The sequence below is a fragment of the Panthera tigris genome, chromosome B4 (genome assembly GCF_018350195.1).
Source record: "Panthera tigris isolate Pti1 chromosome B4, P.tigris_Pti1_mat1.1, whole genome shotgun sequence".
Classification (NCBI taxonomy): domain Eukaryota; kingdom Metazoa; phylum Chordata; class Mammalia; order Carnivora; family Felidae; genus Panthera; species Panthera tigris.
The window spans coordinates 18,699,609-18,723,870 of NC_056666.1; the positions used below are offsets into that span (position 1 = coordinate 18,699,609).

The 24,262-nt window shown below is 36.3% G+C and overlaps 1 protein-coding gene across 4 annotated transcripts in view; it reads left to right on the top strand.

Annotated features, from left to right (window-relative positions):
- The window catches only part of PLXDC2 (plexin domain containing 2), a 446,499-nt gene that overhangs the window by 337,829 nt on the left and 84,408 nt on the right, over positions 1-24,262 (top strand). For all 4 annotated transcript variants that reach the window (XR_006219664.1, XM_015537188.2, XM_042991189.1 and 1 more), the window contains exons 8-9: positions 11,261-11,356; positions 11,546-11,627. Coding sequence is in view for 3 of the 4 variants with exons in the window: in XM_015537188.2 (XP_015392674.1) it covers positions 11,261-11,356; positions 11,546-11,627 (178 nt within the window). In the remaining variant the exon portion in view is untranslated. The remainder of the gene's footprint in view (positions 1-11,260; positions 11,357-11,545; positions 11,628-24,262) is intronic.

Below are 24,262 nucleotides of genomic sequence, written 5' to 3' on the forward strand. Positions count from 1 at the left end.
TCCTTGTTAGTGGAAAATTAGTGGGAAGTAACATTCGAAGGAACTGTTAAATCAAGGCAGATTTTCCAGAAAGGAAAGTGTACAATGAACAAAGCAAGGATATGTTAGCATGTGTAGACACAAATCGACATCCTCTTTAATAAGAGGCCATGTCGTGGGAGAGCCAAAGTTGATTCCCGTTTGAGGAGTGTTTTCACATTCCTTCTTTCAGGGATGTTAAATCAAGCATGACTTGAGCCAGTTATTACACAAGGAAGAGAAAACACCAGTTTTAGTTTATTTGTGGGTTCTTTTCTTCTGAAGAAGGATTTTGTTTGCAGCTTCCTCAGAAGACTGCTTGGTCCATATTGATGTTATGATATGTTACTGTTTTAACAAAAAGACTCACCCAAGTACAAAAGAAAAAAAGAATCACAAATGCATTTTAATATGCAAGTGTTGTCTCAGAACTGAGGCACGGTAGAATTTTGGGCTCACAAATTACGATTTTGCATCCCTTGCTATAATGTGATAGGGTAACCAGTATGTCTTGAGGAAAAATATTCCTCCCAAATATAAATTTTATTGAATAAATTGGCAAAATTCATATGAATTTTGAGAACAGATTATGTCTAAAGTTGAGACTCAGCATTCATCCGAAACAATTTCACAAGCTTCGAGTTCAGTGAAAAGTGTCTCTCAGGCAAGCTGCATGTTGGACTAACATTCACATTTCCTGTTGACCTCACCGTTCCATCCTGAGAATATTAGCTGAGAAAGAATGGAGGTTCTGAGTTTCTAATCCACTCGTCCCTGCCTGTAGATGGGACCATATTTTGATAAGAAAATTGGAATTGATGTGTTCTATTTAAAAACCTTTTGGGGAAGGGAGCACCTGGGTGGCTCAGTCAGTTAAGCGTCTGACCTCGGCTCAGGTCATGATCTCAAGGTTGGTTTCCAGAGTAAGAGTCCCGCATTGGGCTGTCTTCTTTCAACACAGAACCTGCTTCAGATCTTCTGTCTACCTCTCTCTCTGTTCCTCCCCAACCCTCTCTCTCTCAAAAATAAAAATAATAATAATAATAATAAAAGTGAATTTAAAAATCTTTTCAGGAACAGAAAAATTTAAGTCTCCTTAAAAATCTGTTCCCAAATTTATGTGTAATAATGTCTGTTACATGAACTTCTGTATAAAGGGAAAGATATGTTCACATAGCATTCTCAGCCTAAAAGAAAAAAAAAGCACACATATATGCCAGAGATTAGGCTGACCCAAGATTAACATAATACAAGCTATAAAACGAGTACTTTTTCCTGAGAATTATAAGACGATTCCTAGAGATCTGTATGTTACCTGTTTGTGCAATCAGAATTTAGAAAAACATTTAAGTCCATTTCAAAATTCTGCTCTCTTATTTAACAACCCTCACTATTAGGAGTCATCCTCACAGGGAATTTAAATCATACATCTCTGTTCCCCCTTTTTCTTCTCCTGAGTGAATTTCAGGGAAAAAACTGATCATTATCATAAGTAATGAGTGGTTTCATTTCTTCTCTATTGCAAGGTGCGTTATATAGGACCCTGTTCTCATAAGATCAATTTTCTCTTCTTTTAAGCATTTTGGTTACACGGTTTATGTAGCACTTAGATCCTCAGCTTAATCTCATGGCAACATCGGAGTGCAAGCTGTAACCTTGAGAATAATTTTTCCCGGTGGGACCACCATTCTTGGAGGTCGTTTCACCATTCTTATCAGTTGGTCAAGTTTTGGTAAAGCATTTGTAAAGCTGTTAGGTAAGTTTAAGTTATTTATCATGAAGATTTCTCCGCACCCTTTCGTGGTAATATCAACAACAGAAAACTTGTTTCTCAGTTTTTGAAGGCTTCCAAATAATAAATGATTTCAATGTAACTTTCAAGCATAGTTTATTACCTTAGTCTTTATCTTTCAAAAGGGATCAGGTGATCTGACAGTTGAAAGTAGCAAAGGGAATTCAGGCATTGTTAGGAAATAGTTCTGAGGTTACAAAGGAAATTCCTTTGCTCCTTCCAAAACAAAACAAACAAACAAACAAAAGTCCATGGTGAAATTAACCCTTATCTCTAAAAAATAAAATAAAAGATAAAATTAGTTAGCAGTCCAGAAAGTATAAAGGTTACCTTAATGGAAATACTAATAATGAGGCCTTGAGCATTTTATTTAATTCCTATAGCCTTACAGACAAAATGGTCACCTTACTACCTAAGATACAATGGGTATGTTGCATGCAGTATTTGGCACAAGGTAGTCAGCACTGTATTTGTACATGTATTTATTGTTTATTCATCATAATCAACATTATCACTTTAAGACACTGATGCTAAGATGTCCACACCCAGAACAATTGCTTGTGAGACTCTGGCCACAGGAGACTCCCATCAGGAAACACCTGACACTGGGAAACTCACTCTTCCTAGCTACGCAGCGTTTGCTTTTTGATGTCTTGCTGTGTCTGTCTGTATGTACCTGTGTGTCTGCATCACCTTCTATTTTTCATAAAATATTTTGTAGAATTTTAGAAACAAAAAGAACACAGAGATCAGCTGGCTTCAGTCTCCACAGGTACAGATGTGAAACACAGGTCTGCACACAATGACTTGGATTGTTCATTACAGAAACCCAAATGGAAGAACATACTTGTGATTATAAGCATAGCGCATGTTAATTCAGAGAAATCTGTACATTACAGAGAATGCACAGAAAAAATTTTAAATGGTCCGTAATTCTACCACAGGGAGATAACAATATTTCCGCGTGTCTGCATCCAAACTTCTGTTTTTAGTATATACACTCGCAGACACATGCACATTAAGAAAATTGGCATTGTGTTAAAATATTTTTGTCACCTATTTTTCTCTTCATATATATAACACATTTTTTTTCTGCACTGCTGAATACCTGTCTAAAATGTGGTCATTAATAGCTGCAACAAATTCCTTTATTTCATAATTTATGTAACCTGTCTGAGCATTAGTTTGTCATGTTTGTTGCTTTTCATATTAATTATCAGTAAAACAGTGCTGCACATCTTCGTTTTCAAATTTTGACACAACTGATTGTTTATAAGCGAGTATGTAGCCATTGACTGTTAATGGGTTTTTATGCACTTTGACAGATTGCTTTCTATAAAGGTTGTAGCAATTTACTCCCCCCGCCCCAGCATTTTATTAGATATCCCATTTCCCCAGATGCTCCCAGACACTGTCCTCATTTTTTAAACTGAAAATTTGATAAGCAGAACGTGATATTTCATTGTTGCTTTAATATTCTGTTGATTACCAGAAGGTTTTCACATTGTCATGTACTCGTAGGTCATGTGTAATTTCCATAATTTCTTGTCAAATAGCTTTATTAAGTAATCCTTTCTCAGCCTCAGCTTATGTGCCTCCAAATCCTTTACACAGTGTGCAAAGGTCTTCCTGGATAAATGTATAATTCTCACTAGTACCGTTCCTCCTTGTTTGTTTCCCGCTCCTCCAATTTAACAGTCTGAATTTCCATCTGAATCGCTAGGGTGCTGACCTTCTCCCTCACGCCTCACCTTTTCTCCGCCTTCTGAGCTTAAAGAGCATAACATTTCCAGCAAGAAAACCCAGAAAATCCACTCTCGCCTTTGCGGTTCTTTTATTGGGAAACGTAAAGCTATGCCATTTTCGTCATGTGAAAGTTAGTTTTACACACGCGCAGAATTCTTGTCCAAGAAAGCAACCTGGAAAGCTGCTGACCTTCCTTCAAATGGTTCTTCTACAAGTTATGATAACAGCTATTTCTGAATCCTTCAGAACATACCACTCTGTTCTTCTCACCCACCGGCAGTACATGATCTGCTTCTTTCTTAACATCAATCTATTTCTCATCCGCATCTGCTGTTTTAAATCTATTAACGTCATTGGTGCTACAATGTGCCGTGGCTTTGTTGATTAATTATTACTCACAGCTCAATAAGAAACATTAGCATTTGCAAAGATAAAATTCAACTCATTTGGAGAACAAATATATTTTAAAGATACTTAGAGGGTCAAAGAACTCTTTGAGGAACATTGTATATAGTTCATCATATATGGTCTCTTTATAAGCTTCACAGACCAGGCAGCAATTTTTCAAGAAACTTGACCAAAATTATGTTTACAGACTGAAAAAAAACAACCCCTAACAAAAAGAGAGATTTTTTTTTTTACTCTTCAAAATGTCTTAAGCTTTAATTCTCAAAAACATAATACCATAGACCAGTACTGTCTAGTAGAACTTTCTACACTGATAAGACATCCTAAATCAGAACTGTTGAGTATTAGTCTCACTAGCTGCATGTGGCTACTAAGCACCTGAAATGTGGCTAGTGACACTGGGGATTTGAATTTTTAATTGATTTCATTAATTAACTCTAAGTTAAAGAGATACATGTGACTAGTGGTTACCATCTTGGACAGAGTAACAGTAGATTATATCATCTATTTAAATGGAATACTAAATTTCAGGTATAATATTTACAGAACATCCTTTCTTTATTTCCTCTTTGCCTTTCAGAAAAGCCTTGGCATTTTAGATATGATTAAATAATACATTTTCAAATATAAGCATTCCATTATAACTGGTTTTCCCTAAATAAAACTATTGGTAATTTTGGTTTGCTTGTAGGACAGCTCCATTATAATTACTTAGCAACTCTAATTAAAAAAAAAAAAAAACATGTTGACAGACTATTGAGGAAATGAATAATCTTGAAAACACTTAAGATATTTTTCTTTCATACTCTATTAAAGCTCTTTTAGAAGAACTGAACCTCACTTGTTTTTTTGTTTTGTTTTGTTTTGTTTTGTTTTGTTTTGTTTTCAGAGAGAGAGAGGGCTGCCAGCAGGGAAGAGGGGCAGAGGGAGAGAAAGAGAATCTCAAGCAGTGTCCACACTGATGAGCACAGAGCCTGACACTGGGCTCGATCCCACGTCCCTGGGATCATAACCTGAGCTGAAATCAAGAGTCAGGTGCTCAACCAACTGAGCCACCCAGGGGCCACCAGCCTTACTTGTTATTTTCAAAGTTATCGGGATCTTTGCATTCATTTAAGGACAGATTGATCACAAATCCTTTAGTAAATCCTACCTTCCTTCTTCTCAAAATGGAAAGCCCTTCAAATTATTCATTTTTCAGAAGATAAAAAATTGCTTCTCCTTACAGCATAGCTTCATAAGGTGCTTTGGTTCCCAAGTATGCATTTGCCCACTCATGGCTCAACAAAAGGAAAAAGTAACAGAAATCATGACATTTCCCCATAAATATTCTCTCATTAAACTCTTCCACAATAGAAAGCATCATGCAAAGTGATACTCTATGCTTTTACATACATTTCAAACACCCCTTGTTTGATTCTAATCCTAGATATTTAAACTCCTAAATATTTGCTTCTTTTTTAAAAAGATTGATTTTTAGATAGGATTTTTAAAAAGAAGCAAATATTTAGGAGTTTTCTGGATATTAGAAATCACTGATTGGTTAATTATAACATATTTCAGAGGTATTTGTAGCTAAATTCTTGTTTTTTAGATCTATTCATCCATTTATTCATTGACTTTTTATCCTGTACCAATATCAGGCAAGGTAAAATTTTACCATTATAGAGATAGTCTCTCAATTTATTTAATAATTTATTTCTAATATAAAATACTAAAAGTCACAGAAAGGACTTCAATACATTATTAAAAATTCAACATACTTAAAAATTTATTTATTCAATAAATATCTATTGAGTACCTATGAAGCCAGGATTTATTGGTCTAAGGAAGAGAAACCCATCTTAATGTACTTTTATTTATTCAATATAGTGAATCAAAAGCTCATCTTTGCAATGGTCACCTTACTATGGAAGGCCTAGGAAAGGAGCCAAAATAGTTCTCAAAAATAACCTAAATTGAGTTTTTCTATCAAGTTCTGTCTGCCTTATTTATTTTAAATTATGACCTCAGAGATTCAATTTTCCACTTTTCTCTCACGTTTGCCTTCAAATTTAGACTTTGCCTTATTTTTTATTTTTCCCTATTACTTCATGAATATTTCTATTTTAACCTACACTTCCCTATTACACAGAGAATATTCCTATTTTTAACAAATACTGGTTGGATACCTTTATAAACATGCCCACATGTTAATTTTTCCAGGTGAATTTTTTGATAGGAAGTTTAGTTTCTTGGAAACGGAGGGGTTTTTCTTCCATAAGTACCAAACATCTGCATAATTTAGCACTAAAAGCTTTTCAAACACTTGATTTTAAAACGTATCTTACTACATTTCACCCAACTTTATTTAATGAAGTCACAATCTTCTTTTCTCTCAGAAAAACAGTAGAGATTTAATGACATTGCCAATGTACATCACAAAGTCTCCCCTAAGTCTCAGGAATAAAGAAATGTGTTTTCCTGGGAGAAACACCACATCCAGAAGAACAGTCCTTAGGCCAATGGGAGCCATAGTGTTAGGACTGTTGTCTACATGTCGCACAAGCTCACTAAGATACTCTGCCTTGACCATTTACTATCCCAGTGCTGGTTCTGGTGCTCTTGTTGGGCAAAGGGATTACTAAAGGAAGTCAGGACATCTTGTTTCAGCCATTAGTAAATATACGTGGAATGAGGAGAAAAGTAAAGTTTGGTTTTAGATGAAGTTTCTGATCTTTTTTATGCATGCTCAGGTAACTTATGAAATCTGACCATGTAAGTTGTAACAGTGTCCAGAAACTTCACGAACCGCAAGGGAATGATGAGAAGAAAATCTAAGAGGTTTAGGTTAGTACTCCGTGATCCTCTAAATTTTATGTTGCCTTATCCAACCTATTACATTATTATTTAATAGAATAGAATTACAGAGGGCATAAAACATGTTTGAAGCAAAAACATCTTCTCTTTGTAGAAGCTGTATTTAACAACGCCAACCAGCTCTTTCTGTTAGTGACTTACATATTGTGTGGGAGGCTTATCGCGGCTCTAATGGTGCCCTTTTTTCTCAAGAGTCTCTTTTTCTCCCCCCAAGTCTTCATGCTGGGAATGAACTTGTAGTTGTGCAATACATGCTGTTTACATTAAAGAGTATTCAGTGAATGGTGCTGGGTGGCAGACTCAACTTGAAGTGGAAAAGAAATAACCATTTGGGACCAGTCATTAGGCGTCAGTAATCTGTAAGTAAGGCAACGTTAGCAAATTATTTATTTGACAGTTCAGACAATATTAAGATATTCATATAAATGAAAGAATCAGCCAATTTACAAAATTACTTACACATTCTCTATGTGAATGCTACCTTTAAAGACAAACTAGATCATGGCTAATCATGCCACAAAGAACTCATTAAACTGTTTTTATTTCAGCCAGAGTGAATATTGATTGGAGAGGATTCCTCGTGTTCCCATATGATCCCTCCTGTTAATTTGCTCAGATTTTCTAAAAACATGCAATTCACTAGTCACACTTTGAATCATATCACCTCAAGATTTTGGTTACTAAACTTTATCCTCTGTGTGTTAGTCTGCACAGAGATTTAGGTGTTTTGTTTTTGTTTTTGTTTTTAATTTTTAAAAGCCCTTAATGAGTATTCTAGTCAAACTTAGTTTTGTAAAGTGGCAAGAAAACAGCTAAAGCTGTATCAACACTACTAAGACTGAATTTTTGGGACAGCATTGTTTTGGCTGACTTTCTAAAGAAGACACATGAGCTAAATACATTTCTGGAATCAAATGAAAGCTTCTAGTATTGGCAGGCGCTACCAGTAAATACATTCCTAATTACTTGTTTTTGACAGGGGTATCTCTGAAATTCAACAAAAATGACCATTTGGAAGCTGTCATTAATTGGCAGGTCATCAAACAAAACTCATTCTCATTAATTTCATTTTGTTAAACTCATTTCCTCCCCGTAGTAGGAAGGGTCCGAGTGGGTGATAGAATTAGCATAGCAAAAAAGGTCACTTTCCCTTAACCCCATATGCGTAATCAATAATTAAGTTCCAGAGGATTCATGGTCATTATGTCAGTAGTTTGAGGTTTTCAAAGGATAATATGAAATGAACAGAAAACTAGTATTTTAATAAGCAGCTACTAATATGATAGATACTGAGTGAACTTTAGTATGAAGGAGACTCTAAAACCCCAACCAGTAATCTTATGGCAAAGTCATGTTATGTCTTTATTTCCAAGAACTAAATTATTTAGCAAAAAACAAGGGAAACCAGTATATAGGAAGATGTATTATTTAGATAAAGCAGAAGCTGGGGAGTCTTTTTCTGTGCCTTACAACTTAAGAAAAGAGTGCCCTGCCCTTGAGAAACCTTACTAAATACCATTAAATTAGCATTTTTCTCTGATGTTTGATAAAGTTTACACTTTGAAAATCATATATGCATTTTCGCTTATACTAAAAAGAAATTAATTGGATTATGGTTCTTGAGCAGTGTTTTCCAGTCTGATAAACCTGAAGATATATTCAGCAAATGGCTCTAGAACCTCTCTGAGCCCCAAAACATTTCTTTTGGGGCTACCTCCCTTACTCTTCTGGAGTAGTATTTCACGGGGAATAATCAGAAATGAGTGGAAAGACAGGAGTGGATAAAAGTAGAGGCACGTGTAGGTTTTCAGTAGATGTTTGACTTTGCCCCTGGATGTGTAGGTATATCTACAGTTGCTAAACACTTGAACTAAATCTCATGTACACCATCTTCCTGCTCCGCATCCTGTCGGATCCATTGATGTTAATCAAAATTTAACTTTCTCTAAGCTAAGGTGGGAGATAAATTCCTAGAAGCCTGATTTCAGAACCTTAGTGTGATTTCAGTGAGTTTAGATCTGTAGAAATAGACCATGATATGCAGCATGTAACCAGTGTGACGCTGATTGCCGTATTAAACATTTATTGAGCACTTGCGGTATGAAAGAGAGTGTTCTAACCAATTTTCATTTACTGTCTCATTTTAGTTCTCACTACAACTCAGTGATCTAGGTACTATTATCTCTATTTTAGAGATGAGGAAACTGAGGCGGGAGAGGCTAACAAAGGAGCCCAAGGTCACACAGATACAAGCAGCAACACTGGGATTTGACCCACGTGAAATTGTTCAAGAGCGTGTTCTATCAACCACTATGACATATGACTTCCCAAGATTAGATACTCTGATATTTTTTAAATAAACTGATAGCTTCCCAAATAATTCCTGATCGATAAGATAGCATTCAGGAAATGCGTTCCTTTCATCACAAGCATTTCAAGAGCTAAATAAAATGCTGATAACATTGCTTCACCCATTACAATTTACCAAACTCAGGCAAGCTCATGAGCATAAGACTCAGGTCTTTTTTTAATATATTTTTAAATATATTTCGTCAACAGTCTTAATTGTAATAAAATATGTTTGCCGTATTTATCTGATATTTAATTATTAAAGTTCATGTCAAAGTCTCCCATCTAGCCTACTCCTCAGGGAGACTGTTGGATTTGCTGATGAATAATTATAAGCTCCTTCATACAATCTAAGTACCAGTTGTTAACCTTTCTCAGATACAATGCTGCATATTTAATAAATATCAGTACTAATTTTTTTAAAGTGACCTAAGTTCTGTTTTACTTTTATTAAAAGAAACCCATCTAAACCTTTAAAGCAATCAGACTCCTATTCTGGCTGTGAATTTTTTTTTTTTAGGCTGTGAAAAAATTGTAATTGTTACCCATTCCTAAAAGACTTATTTTAGCTTGAGTTTTAAAGAAGTGGTATCATCTTACCTTTTTTAAATTTTTTTTATTTTTTTAAGTTTTACTTAAATTCCATTTAGTTAATATACAGCAAAATATTAGTTGTGGGTGTATAATATAGTAGTTCATTACTTATATACAACATCTGGTGCTCATCACATTGCACTTCTTAATCCCCATCATCGATTTAAACCATCCTCCTGCCCACTCCACTGTGCTAGCCATCAATTTTTTCTCTAATTTAGTTAAGAATCTGTTGCTTTTCCTCTTTTCTCTCCCTATGATGAGTCATTTGTTTCTTAAATACAACACATGAGTGAAATCATATGGTATTACGGACTACCTCTGACTGACTTATTTCACTTAGCATAATAATTTCTTTTTTTTTAATGTTTATTTATTTATTTATTTATTTTTAATTTTTTTTTAATTTTTTTTTTTAATTTACATCCAAGTTAGTTAGCATATAGTGCAACAATGATTTCAGGAGTAGATTCCTTAGTGCCCCTTACCCACTTAGCCCCTCCCCCCTCCCCCCCTCCCGCAACCCCTCCAGCAACCCTCAGTTTGTTCTCCATATTTATGAGTCTCTTCTGTTTTGTCCTCCTCCCTGTTTTTATATTATTTTTGTTTCCCTTCCCTTATGTTCGTCTGTTTTGTTTCTTAAAGTCCTCATATGAGTGAAGTCATATGATTTTATGTCAAAGTCTTTCAAAATATATAAATCCATCAAGAAAACTTCTTCAGTATATTCTGGGTAACAGTGGGTTGGAGCCCACTAGCAAAGTGAGATATCTGAGACCAGAATCAACATTTCAACTCCACAGGTTAAAAAAAAAGACTTCTGGAGGGCTGAGGGCCACCTGGGTGGTTCAGTTGGTTGAGCATCCAAATCTGATTTCAGTTCAGGTCATGATGCCTGGGTCATGGCATAGAGCCCTGCATCAGTCTCCACCCTGAGTGTGGAGCCTGAGTTAAGATTCTCTCTCTATCTGGGGCGCCTGGGTGACTCAGTCAGTTGAGACTTGACTTCGCCTCAGGTTGTGATCTCATGGTTTATGGGTTCAAGCCCCACGTTGGGCTCTGTGCTGACAGCTCAGAGCCTGAAGCTGTTTTGGATTCTGCATCTTCCCCTCTCTCTCTCCCCTTCCCCCACTCATCTCTCTCTCTCTCTCTCTCTCTCTCTCTCTCTCTCTCTCTCTCTCTCAAAAATAAATAAAACATTTTAAAAATTTAAAAAAAGGGATTCTCTCTTTCTGTCCCTCTCCCTGCTTACATTCTCTCTCTCTCTAAGATAAAATTAAATTAAATTAAAATTTAAAAAAAAGACTTCTGGGTATCCAGCACATGATTTTCAGGTTGTTTTTAATAACCACTCTCTTCACAGGGATTATTTTAAATCTTCATTTTAAAACCACATTGGGTGAAAAGCATATCATTTTATATTCATTATTAAATGTTGCTTTATAGGCAAAGAAATCTTGAAAGGCTTTTTTTTTTCTATTTGTGTTTTTACAGATGTCCGGAGAAGAACAATTTATGAATACCACCGAGTAGAGCTACAAATGTCAAAAATTACCAATATTTCAGCTGTGGAGATGACCCCATTACCTAGTAAGTTACCATGTGAACAGAACTAGGTGGAAAGTTTCATGATCTGATCTGTTTATGCATAGGTATCTTGATCCTGTGTGTATATAGGGATGGGTGGGGGATTTTAATTTTGGTTGAGCATTCTTTTTTTTTTAATTTCTCTCCATGCTGCCAATTAGTCTTGATAAACCTATTCTTCCTGTTTCCTAGCATGTCTCCAGTTTAATGGTTGTGGCCCCTGTGTATCCTCTCAGATTGGCTTCAACTGCAGTTGGTGTAGTAAACTTCAAAGGTAAAAAAAAGAGTAATACAGAAAATGTAAAAATTTCACAGACTTGTTGCTTCCAACTCTTCCATTGAATTTTAGATGTGTCAGGTATATTGATTAGGTATATATGAACACATGTATACGTGTAAAAAAAAAAATGCAGAAGTGACCAAAATGCAAAACCTGCTCAGAATTTTAGTGAGTTTTAAAATTTTCCTTTGATCACTCAAAATTACCAAGAACGTTTATAGTCAATAACATCATTACCTGATATATATTTGTAGTTTCTATGGGGTTTAAACTAGAGGGTGATTATGACTGAGGAGTCTATAAATCGATGCCATTGGTCCATATTCTTCAGAAAGCGTGGTATGACATATCATTACTATAACAAGGGCAGTTTATGCGTGACCACATGCACATTCTTAGTAAATTCCAGGAAATATCTCAAAGGTTACTAGCCAAGATTAGAGATGTGGTCTAAAGTTAGGGAATAAAGTGACACTAACTGACCTCCACATGAACAGAGTGCGTGGTTTGATTTTCATGAATGGCAGAGGAGTTTTTAGTCCCTCGAGTTTTTCAGAGAATGAATGATCATTTGTCGGAAATGCAGGGTGAAGACTTTTGAATGTGTTTTGTTATTTACTCAACCATCTGGCGCACCAGTTATGTCGCAAGTGCTGGGAAAGCAGCAGCGAATGATATAGGTGTGATCACTGCCCCCCCCCCCCCCCCCCGTGCAGTTTACAGTCTTTTCAGAAGGAAGTTCTCTTCCACCTTCAGAGTCTGTGAAAAGTCTGCTTCTTCCTGCAGGTGAAGAACCGAGTCTTCAAGCTACCCGTCTGTGCTTGTTTGCATCTGAGCTTTCTGTTGTAAAAGCCTCCTATGTCTTATCATCTTCCTGCAGCACTTGCTGCAACGATCGCGGCATGTTCAGGAATACTTTAAAAGTTATTGAAGTATAAAGAATAGAACGTCAATTCCCTGATAACAAGCTTTAGGAAGCATGTTCAACTTGCTAACTTTGGGGCAACCAGTACAGTATTGTGGATAGAACAATATTATTTATTATAATCGCTGCATTGTTTTCAGCATAGCCTGTTCCAGTAATTTCCTTTGCGCAACGAATTTCACATAATGATAAAGCAAGCAGGAGATTACTACTCTTAAAAGTCGATTTTAACTTACCTGTATCTCCATGTTGCGAACAACTGCTTAAAATTTTTTTTTTTAACATTTATTTATGATTGAGAGACAGAGACATACAGAGCATGAGCATGGGAGGGGCAGAGAGAGGGGGAGACACAGAATCCGAAGCAGGCTCCAGGCTCTGAGCCGTCAGCACAGAGTCCAACGCGGGACTCACAAACCACAAGATCACGACCTGAGCTGAAGTCAGACGCTTTGCCGACTGAGCCACCCAGACACCCCGGGAAGAACTACTTGCAAACTGACAGTTTGTGGTCATTTATATTCCTATATCGTTGACATTCCAGAAACATTGCCTGCATATCAGAAGCTATTCAAAATCTGCTTAGATAACAGCCAAAACGAATCTAAGAAGATGGCACTTTAATATGTATAGTTAAGTGATACTGAAAACTCCCACGAATTGAGTAGAAGACCCTAGCAGGGTGTGAACCTAATTCAAGTTCCAGTTCAGTGCTCACGTCCTTTGAGAAGTCTTCAGAAACCATGAGTTTGCGTGAGGTGCCCCTCACCTGCATTTCTCAGACGTCCTGGGCAAACCTCCATCAGCAGCAGCTACCATAGGTCTTATGGACACTTGCTGGTTTGTTTCCTTTTCTAGGCTGTGGCTTTATTAAGGCCGATTGGCCTTCGTATCTCCAGAATAAGAATGTACCTTGTACCACAGAAAAACGGATGGATGCATGAATGAATGATTACCTTCCAAACGAAGGACTCGTGACTAGATTTGTCTGAGAAGGAAGGGTTTCCGAGGATGAAGGAATCTGAGTGCTGAAGCCAGGAGAGTCAGAGGAAAGCCAGGAGAGTTAGCCGCCCCAGACAGATTCTGAATCGAATTCTCAACTGTAATAATGTACTTATAAATGAAGATTCGGGACACTAGCTGAGAAACCTATTTCCCACCAATCATTTCATTATTTTTTAAAAAAACATTTTTGGTAAAAATATACAAATATTTATGTGCATATATTTATATTATAAATTTGTATTTATAGTACATATATATAAATACATACATATATATATAAACAAGCAATTTTGGCAATCAAAACACACACACAAGTTGCAAATTGCTTTATATTAATACTTCCATTTTATTGAAGTATTCCTCTGGCAGACGTTGTGCCAAGCAATTAGCAAATGTATTTAGCTCATACTACATTTTTTACAATGGAGGAAACTGAGGCTTACAGGAGCTAGGTTATGTGTACAGGGTCTCATAGCTCTTACGAGTTATGAGTGAGGTTGATTCATACTTAAGGTTAAGCATGAATTGACACTAGATCTGTGTGACTCCCAGCCTGCGGTCGTGACACCTCCAAGTTAATCTTCATTGCTTCCTGAAAAGTAGTGGACATACTCCCGAAAAGTACATATTTTTATAATTGAGCCTGCAAGAAAATTGCCTGGTTTTGAAATTGGCATAAAAAGAATGCGGAAGAGAAGCAAAAGCAAAAGGCTTTTGTATATTATTGAAATCATAGGTTTTTTTTAAAAGATTAATGGAAAAAGGAAAGGTGGCGATGCATATAAATAAGGAAGGAAGTCCTCAAAGAACACTACTTTAAAAACTACAAGTTTTCTACATGTGACCATTTGGTGTTCTGCTGAATACCAAACACTGGTTTAAAATCTCGGATTTATTTTTACTTCTTCAGCAACCCACTTATATACATATCAAAACCTGCTTAATTAATTGCTTTACCTATGGCTCATTGCACTTTTGTTCAATTTAATTTCCCCACTGCATTTTATTAATTTCTCCTTAGACCTGTGAGCCTCAAAACTTTGCTTTTGCTGCCCGGAAGTCTTTTCCCCAGACTTTGGAGCTTTTATTAACAAGTTCAATAAAACAAGAGAAGCCTTATCCTAAGCAGCACAAAAAGTGCCTCTCAGATTTTTTTTCTTCCATCCTTTTTACTTTCTCATTTGTGCTCATTTACCCCTGAATGATAATCAGTTGGTGGTGATTATTGAACTCTCCAGTTGGGCTTTCTCTAAAAAGATAAGATAATTTTAATTGGTTTGTTTATTTCCTCTAATTCCTATTTTTCAGGAAGCAAAAACTAAGGCAAAATATTTGTAATGGCTTACCCCATGTCTGAAGGAATTTGAGTTATAAGAACATTTAATGAGATCCATAATCGAAACTATTTACACAGAATCGGTGGCCCATTACTTCTAGATAAGAATGCTTTTGTTTCTTCACTGAAAAATTGAGAGGACACGAATCAACCACTTTCAACTAATACCTTTTATTTTCACTCATTCAACAAAAATTTTTGAATGTGTCTTTGTTCAGGTTGCTGTCCTAAATTGTGAATTCAGTGATAAACAAGAGAAAATCACTTTGCTCACAGCGCTTACATTTTTAGTGTGATGAGAAAGAATGTAAACAAATGGGTGTGCAGAAAATAGAGTTGCTAGTGATGAGTTCTATGGCCAAAGAAATAAAACAGAACATTATAAGGGAAAATACAGCAAAACTCTTAATAACAGGAGTTTATTTGCTGGTATCATGCTAAGAAACCTCGCCTTTTTGAAGAGACCTTAGTTTCATTAGCCTTCATCATCCAAAAGTCTATTTTTTAGTTGAAAATATATTTTGGCTCTTAAAATATTCATTCACTCATTCATGCACTCATTCATGCACCTGGGTGGCTCAGTCGGTTGAGCGTCTGGCTTCGGCTCAAGTCACGATCTCAGTTGCTGAGTTCGAGCCCCACGTCGGGCTCTGTGCTGACAGCTCCGAGCCTGGAGCCTGCTTCAGATTCTGTGTCTTCCTCTGTCTCTGCTCCTCCCCTGCTCACACTTTGTCTCGCTCTCAAAAATAAATAAACATTAAAATTTTTTTTTTAAATTTACTGAATACCTTCTACACTAATCTAAACAACACGCACTAGTCTAAACACTGAGGTAGTTTGAACAGAAATCATGTATTAAAGCCAAAGCCCTCATAAAGGGTAGAGGTCAGCTTACTACGCGGGAAAACAAACAAATGAATAAGCAAAAAAATCAGTTGATGATGAGTAATCTGTTGAGCTTGAAAAAGCCAGTGGTTGCTGTGGACTGCATGACCAAGAAAGGCTTCTTGGAAGAAGTGACATTTAGATCTGATTGGGACCAACTACATATAGCAAGCTGAAAGCAAAGAGCATTTCAAGGGGACTGGCAAGCACAGTGGCCCTACCATGGGTTCAAGCTTAATCTGGTGAGGAAAGGAAGAAGCGCAGTGAGTTGGGAGCATTGAGAGTTGAGCATGAAGGGAGAATGGGATCAAATGAGGTCAGGCAGGTTGCACAATACCAAGACATGGAAGGCTTTGTAAGCCAGGAAGGGTTTTATTCATTCTCAGGGTGATGGGAAGCCTTTAGATTTTAGAAGAACTTAAGCAGAGGAGTGATGTGGTTTCATTATATGTTAAAAATGAAACTCTGGGGTTTCCTGGCTGGCTCAGTGGGTAGAGCATGTGACTCTTGATCTCAGGGCCATGAGTTTGAGTCCCATGTGTGGCATCCAGTTTACTTTAAAAAATTAAAAATGAAACTCTGGCTGTTCCAAGGAGAATAGTTATGTTTTTATGTGCTTTTGTGTGTGTGTGTGTGTGGAGAAAGATTGAAAAGGGAGAGAATAGTAGAGAGTGTGTGCAATAGTCTATAGAAGGGATGACAGCTGCTTAGACAAGGATGATAATTATGGGGATTGGGAGAGATGAATGGATTAGAAGTGAAGGAAGAAGGAACGATAAGAATCAAGGCTGCTTTGTAGACTTTTCTTTGAGTAATTTGGTGGATGCTGACATTCATTTTTTTTTTCCTGAGAGAAGTAAGATGACACAAGAAATAGAGAGGTGGAGAGAAGTAAAGAGCTTATCTGGGGACAAGTTCAATTTGAGTTGTGTATCGGACTTCAAGTAGAAATGTTGAGTAGATGGGAATATAGAAAACAGAAATTTCAGTAAGAAGTTGTGGCTTGTCAAAGCATAAGAGACTGTTAAAAACTGAGAACAAACTAAGGGTTGATGGGGGGTGGGAGGGAGGGCAGGGTGGGAGGGAAGGCAGGGTGGGTGATGGGTATTGAGGAGGGCACCTTTTGGGATGAGCACTGGGTGTTGTATGGAAACCAATTTGACAGTAAATTTCATATATTAAAAAATAAAAAAAATAAAAAAAATCATGTTTAAATAAATAAATTTGGCTTCATGGTCAGGAAAAAAAAAAAAAAAAGAAGTTGTGGCTTGAGGTTCAGATTGGAGAATCTTCATCATAAAGATAGTATTTAAATTCATGGGGCTGAATGAGATCAACTGTGGAGAAAGTGTTTTTAGAAAAAAGAAGAGAGGGGCACCTGGGTGGCTCAGTCGGTTGAGTGTCCGATTTCGGCTCAGGTCATGATCTCGCGGTCCGTGAGTTCGAACCCCGCGTCAGGCTCTGTGCTGACAGCTCAGAGCCTGGAGCCTGCTTTGGATTCTGTGTCTCCCTCTCTCTCTGACCCTCCCCCATTCATGCTCTGTCTCTCTCTGTCTCAAAAATAAATAAATGTTAAAAAAAAAAAGAAAAAAGAAGAGATTCCAGGAGCTAGCCTCTGGCATAGTGTAATGAGGTCTGAGGTATGAAATATGCTAATTTTATCATATAAAATTATTTTATATGTTTGTTTGCATAGACAAAGAATACCTTGGAAAAAATACATAAGAGACTGATGATAGTATTTGTTTCTAGTGAGCAGACACAGACATGAGAATAAGTATGATTTTTCATTGTGTATTCTTGTGCATAATTAGAATTTTTGCCACACGGAGTTGAAGACAAAAAGGAGGAATCAACAAAGGAGAAATAAGAGAACGTAAATTGTTTCAAGGGTAGAAATGTAGTCTTACTCATGTTAATGTCTTCTACAGCACACCATGCCTGGACTAATACAACAATCCAACACATACAGTTGAACTGATCGTGAAGATGATCAAGGCCAGGAATTTCCACTTTCATGAAAATTCTAATTGGTCACTTTGGCTGTTTCATCCATTGGCTTTTTTCAGTATCAACCAAATAGTTCTAGAAAGAACTAAGCTGATGCCTGGCCTACAGTGTCAACATTTATAATCAAGCATGTTGCATACTGGGGAGTTAGTCTCTTGGTGTCTCACTTTTCCAGAATTTTCCACATTTTATTAGCTCCAATCGAAGTCATAAGACTACTGGTAAAAATTGGAGAATGAATACTCTCCGTGACTCCATCCATCAAAAGAATGAATAGAATAGGTAAATCCCCACTAATGGTAAAGGCATGTGTCTCCTGAATAGTAGTATCACATATTTACTTAAGAAGATGTATAAGATGAGGAAAAATAGTTTTGCATAACTGCTCTATATTTATCTTGACCTGTTATTTCTACTGCATTTCCTTAAACACGATGGCACTGGCTGTTATTTTCTACTGAATGAACTGGATGTCTTTTCAGTAACAAAACGAGAAGTAGAAAAATGTATCACATGTACTAGGCTTCAAAAATTTTGAAGTGTATCCAGTCAGAAATAGTCGCGAATAATTCACTAATGATATAAAATGTATTATCAATCTAAATTAATTAAGGATGAAAAATCCTTTTTACATAGGCACAGCTAATTTTTTGAAGGTAGAATGTACTCATTATCATCTGTTCATTTAGCTTACAGAAATTAAACTACCTAAGTTTGAGAAGAGAGAGAAATGGAGAGAACAAATTTAAATAATGCAGTCAATCCAAATTTCCACAACCAGCAATTGTATGCTTCTGAATACAAGCACCAAAGGAAACTTGAATATACCTATCCCCTTCGGTTTCCTTTCTACATACCCCTAAACATACATGCACATCTGCAGGATTGAGTGTGACTTTAGGGTTTAAGAAAACAGAGAGTAGTTTTCATACCACATGGTCCTAAAAGGAAGCCAACAGCTTCACCTAGGGTCAGCCAAAATCCAACAGTCCATACTAACTTTGGAAGAAGTAGTTTTATTAAAGAATGACAGTCTTCTGTGGGCACCTGGGTGGCTCAGTTTGTTAAGCACCTGGCTCTTGATTTCACTTCAGGCCATGATCTCACAGTTTGTGGGATCAAACCCTGAATCAGGCTCTGCACTGACAGCTCAGAGCCTGCTTCGGATTCTCTCTCCCTCTCTCTCTACCCTTTGCCTGCTCACGCACTCTTTCTTTTTCTCTCTTTATCAAAATAAATAAATAAACATTTAAGGAAGAAGAAAGGCTTCTGAAAGAACTGTACTAAGAGAATTCCAAACATATTTTGATTCAGTCGGATTTTTACCTACTTTCTCACCTCAGTATCTAGCCCTCAAGTAAGGTACAATTCCACTGTAATCCCTAGAGGGCCATATAAAGCATTGTTAGTCTAATTTAGTTGTAAGTCTTAATTTAGTCCAAGATGTTAAGATTGAAAAGAGAGCATCAGAAAATGCACAACTGTCAAATGACATATCATGTATTCTTGGAATATGTGGCACGCTCTGAAATTTGTAAAATTAAGATTAATCAGTAGAGTATAATTGTGCTTATTTAAATGTACCTTTCATATCCTGGGCAAAACCATAGCCATAACCCTTCTGACATTATGACCTAAATTTATATTTGAGGCTACTTATAGACTACACATTTATATGATTCTTTCACATAAGAAAACCCATTGGCTTTGATGATAAGGTGTGAAGTCCAGATCTAATAAATAGAAGCTATTTGGGAAATCCAGCAGCTCTGATTCAAAATTAATTATACTCGTGGGCTTATTTCAGTGGATTGGGCTCAAATAAAGTTCTACTTGGAAATGCACCAATTCTCAGGTGGACATTTAGAATTCACTGAGCTTCGGGGCACCTGGGTGGCTCAGCCAGTTAAGCATCCCACTTTCTCTTTTGGCTCAGGTCATGATCTCACAGTTTATGAAATCGAGCCCTGTGTCTGTCTCCACACTGCCAGCAGAAGCCTGTTTGGGATTCTCACTACCTCTTTCTCTTCTTCCCCGACTAGTGCTTTAACTAGATAGATAGATAGATAGATAGATAGATAGATAGATAGATAGATAGATAGATATGGAGATGGAGATAGAGACAGAGACAGAGACAGAGATAGAGATAGAGATAGAGATATACATACGTGAAAAAATTTAGAACTCACCAAGCTTCAAGAATTTGACATAAACTTTTATTGATCTATGTTTCAATATGCTGACTTTCTTTCAAGTTGCAATCACTTCTGTCTGCTTATCAGAATTACTGATTAGTAATATTTTGATATTTTGATATTAGTAATATTTTGAATGTAAGGTTTAAATGCAAAATATGAAGCCGTTTATAACTAACATAATTCTATTTTTGTCTTTGATAGAAGGTTGCGTCTTTTATTAAATATCAGATCCAAAAAAGTTATTTAATTAAAGAAAAATTCATTGGAATGCTTTCTTGTATGCTGCCTGGTCATGATAGACAGGAAGAAGAGAATGCTGTCATTTCTGACTGAAGGTGTCAGAGAAACATTAAGCTTTAATTATACACTCAGCAGGAATGGATAAATTTCCCATAGGTCTAAAACTGGTGACCACAGTAGCCCAAATCTAGACCAAATGAGATTCTCTTTAGTGGGTTCTTGTTAGTACTAGCCAGCTAAGGTTCAGGAGGAGCCCAGAACTGAGGAAGCAATCCTGAGTGATTGAAAAGGAATCACAATTCCCAAAATTCACAGTAGAGAGGCAATCATGTTTCGTTGTCCTAGATAGATTAGACCAGATTTCTGAATACCTGGTGGTCCAGCCAACAATTAGCTGACTGATCTTGGACAAATCAATAAAGTTCTTTGACCTTGTATCCTGAAATGTGAAATACATATCTCATCTAGGTATATTTGATTCTTATATTCATTAATTCTGAGTGGTCGTAGGTTCAGTAGTTCTCAAATATTAGTACAGTTAAGAATTGCCACAGGAGCTTGTTAAAATGCAGATTTCCCTGAATCTCACTAAGGGATTCATATTCAGTAGGTCCAGAGTGGAGTCAAGGGATTGAACTTTTTAATAAACCTCTTCAGAGGATTCTGTGGTAATCTGAGAGGAGCACAGTGAAAATGCTGATCTTGCACAAATGGGCTGAGAGTCTTGTAAACCTGTAATGGTTATGCCAAAGTTGCATGGAAACACTTACTTTTACTTGGGAATAGACAAATATAGAAAAAGTGCTTTGAAGATAAAACATATTTCTTGTTAAAATCTATTCAGGGCGTGCCTGGTCATTTGAGCACCTGACTTCAGCTCAGGTCATGATCTCGCAGTTGTGAGTTTGAACCCCACATCGAGCTCTATGCTGACAGCTCAGACCCTGCTTTAGATTTTGTGTCTCCCTCTCTCTCTCTCAAAAATAAATAAACATTATTAAATTTTTTAAAAAATATATTCTGAGTTAATGAAAGAGATGTTGATAAAAGAAAAGAAGTTTTTAGAGAAGTACAGAATATAAAATAAATCAGATTTTGGAACATTGTTAGCTTGTTAAAATCATCGGATCATCTTTGCTGAATTTTTTTAAAATTACGCTATCAAAGTAGAGATTCACTGTTCTAAAAGAACTTATGGTGTTTCTAGAAATTCCATACAGCCAAGATAATTGTTTTAGGTGTACAGCGCTTATAAGAGATTAATTGAATTTTGAATTTATTTTAGTGCAATTTATAATCCTTTCAAATCTAAATAAAGAATCTTCGTGTTTCAATTAATGAGCTTGTTCTGAAATGCGACATAAACAAAGTTGTGTTTTAAGAATACAAGATTAAAGCCTGTTTTTTTTCTTTTTGAGCATTCCAAGTCTAGATTTAACAAAAGTGTGCTATTTCTTTTTGTGTGAATTAATTATAACAGTATAACGAGCTATGGTGTTATTTTATCCATTACATGAAAGCAAAAATTCTGATATAGAGAATAATTTTGAAAAAATCCATAAGAAACTAGTTACAGTTGACCTTTGGGGAAACTGCCATAAATTGGAAATTGGTAGAAAGAGAAAATATTGCCATTTCATCATATTTTCTCTTGTAGCATTTGAATTTTTATCACGCATACATAGTATCTACACTGAATCAATCAGTAAACAAGCAAATATATATTTTTAAAACAAAGAAAGGAAATGTATATATTAAAGTAGATTAGGAAATTTTGGATACTCTCTCAGAAAACTCTGAAGTTAAAGAAACTTTCACAAGCAGAAAATTAACAATTCTGAATACATAGACTGCATTTCTTTCCTCTGGAGAAATGGTGTTGATTCGTCAGCCTTTTGGATATAAACTGCATGTAATTCTATTTTTTTTTTTAAAGTCTTGAACTGTAGTTTTATCTATCTTTTCATCTATCTGTCAATCATCTAGTTTGCATTTTGGCCTCTGTCTCCTTTTTGCCACTGGCCATCTGCCAGTCTTTGAAGCTGGTTGTGAATACAGAGTAGGAACCAGCTTTCTTTTTTCCAGACTCGAAAGCAACAGGTGCTGTAGCCAAGTCTCCTGATTCCCAAGTCCCACCTGAAATCTCAAGGCATTCTTTTTAGCTGTCTTTGATTTTCCAGGCAGTGAATGCTGTGTTTGCTTTCCATCTGAGCACCACTTGGCAAGCTAGAAATAAAATCTGTAGAATTATTTAGTATCACATCTGTTTATAGCTGCTTTTTCAAGAGTATCCAAGTGATTTTCAAGTTTTGCTTATGTGCTAACTGACTGTGGCAACTGCATTTTATACGGTCATAATTTGGAAAACTATTAACGTCAACACATGCGAGCTAAAAACATGTATGGAGTATCCAAAAAGGGAGCATGTTAGTGCTAAATTATGTATTCCATTCCCTTAGCTTGCTTGCACTAATATAATAACAAGTTCCCCTGAAAATAATTAGAAATTAATTGTCCAAGAATGAGATTGATTTTGTTCAATTTTGTTTTTTAAAAACAGTAGGTGTTGAATTATTATGACAAAAATATGATGCATAAAGGACGAGGAAATAAAAATTTTAAAGCAAAACACAAAGTTCACAGTTAGCTTCTGTTAAAAAGAATTGACATGACTGCTGAGTATCAAGGAGCCTTAGATTAACATTCATGTTGAAAAGACTGATATGGTAAAAGAGAAAACTTTTAATTAGTAGTTTATGGTTTAATTGTTTTGTTTTGCTAGGAATCTAATGTGAAAATATACAAGGACATTCAAAATACAACGTTCATACTCAAGCTAGCTCTTTAAAGACTTATGTAAGAAAATGATTGAAATGTCATGGCGATAGTTTCTGATTTTTTGCTTTCTGCTAAAATCGAATCCCGAGAAAAGCTGAAATATAACTATGTCATATTTCTAGATACAAGCATACTCCTTTACTTAAGATTTTTATGAAATTGTCTAAATGTTAAAAGAGTTGATTTACTATCAAGTCCTGAGTCAGAGATCCAAGTTTACCCTGCCCAGAGTTTTGAAGGAAATTTTATGATAAGAATGCTATCATTGGTGGAAAAGTGCACGAAATCCAGTAAATCAGTCGTGTGTGTAATAATCTTGTTAGTTCTTTAGTTCTAAGAACATCTAGGTAATGCTGTTCTAGAGATGTATCTTTTCATATGATTTCAGGGCAGTCTGACTGAGCTGCTATCCATTATTAGGGAAAACAAAGAAGAAAGTATTTCAGGATAAAATAAGATTTATTGGTTAAACAAGATTAGCATTCAAAATTTCCTTCTCTGGGATACCATAGAGAGATTTGCCAATTCTGGATTAGCGAGACCCATTTTTTCCCTCTTTCCTAGAGTCACTTTCTCTTTCCTCTCAGCTCTAGAATATTTCCTTCAATGACAATTCATAGTCAAGGAGGAATGATTCTCTCCATGAATCGTGACCTTGGCTGCAACGATTTCTAATGTTAGGTTGTCCTAAAGTACAGATTTTACTTTCCTAAAATAGCGTCTCCGACCACCAGAGAAGACCTCTGTTTTGACCTGTGCCCTGATCAGAATTCACCTCTCCGTCCCCTGCACTTCATCAGCACATGGGTTTATTTTATCCTTACCCAGATTTGCTGCCGCTGCTGCTGCTGAATCCCATGAGCTTTGAAAGAAAGGACACAGGGTTTGTTTTAAGGGTGAGAATGCCTTACATCTGGAGGTGCTTAACGTAATTACGATAGCTACCTTTTATTTGGTATTTACCCTGTGTCAGGCATCACAGGAAAGCCTTCATTTCCCCTAAAGTCTTTTAATTCTTTTATCTCATCCAGCCCCTGCAATCACATCCGGAGGTAAGTGTTCAGTTCCCTGTTTCATAGATTAAGTAAATGAGAAATTAGGAACATTGAGGAGCTGAGCCAAGGTCACAAAACTAATAACTTGGTGGTCACGAAACTAATAACTTGGTGGAGCCAGCATTTAAAATGAAAAA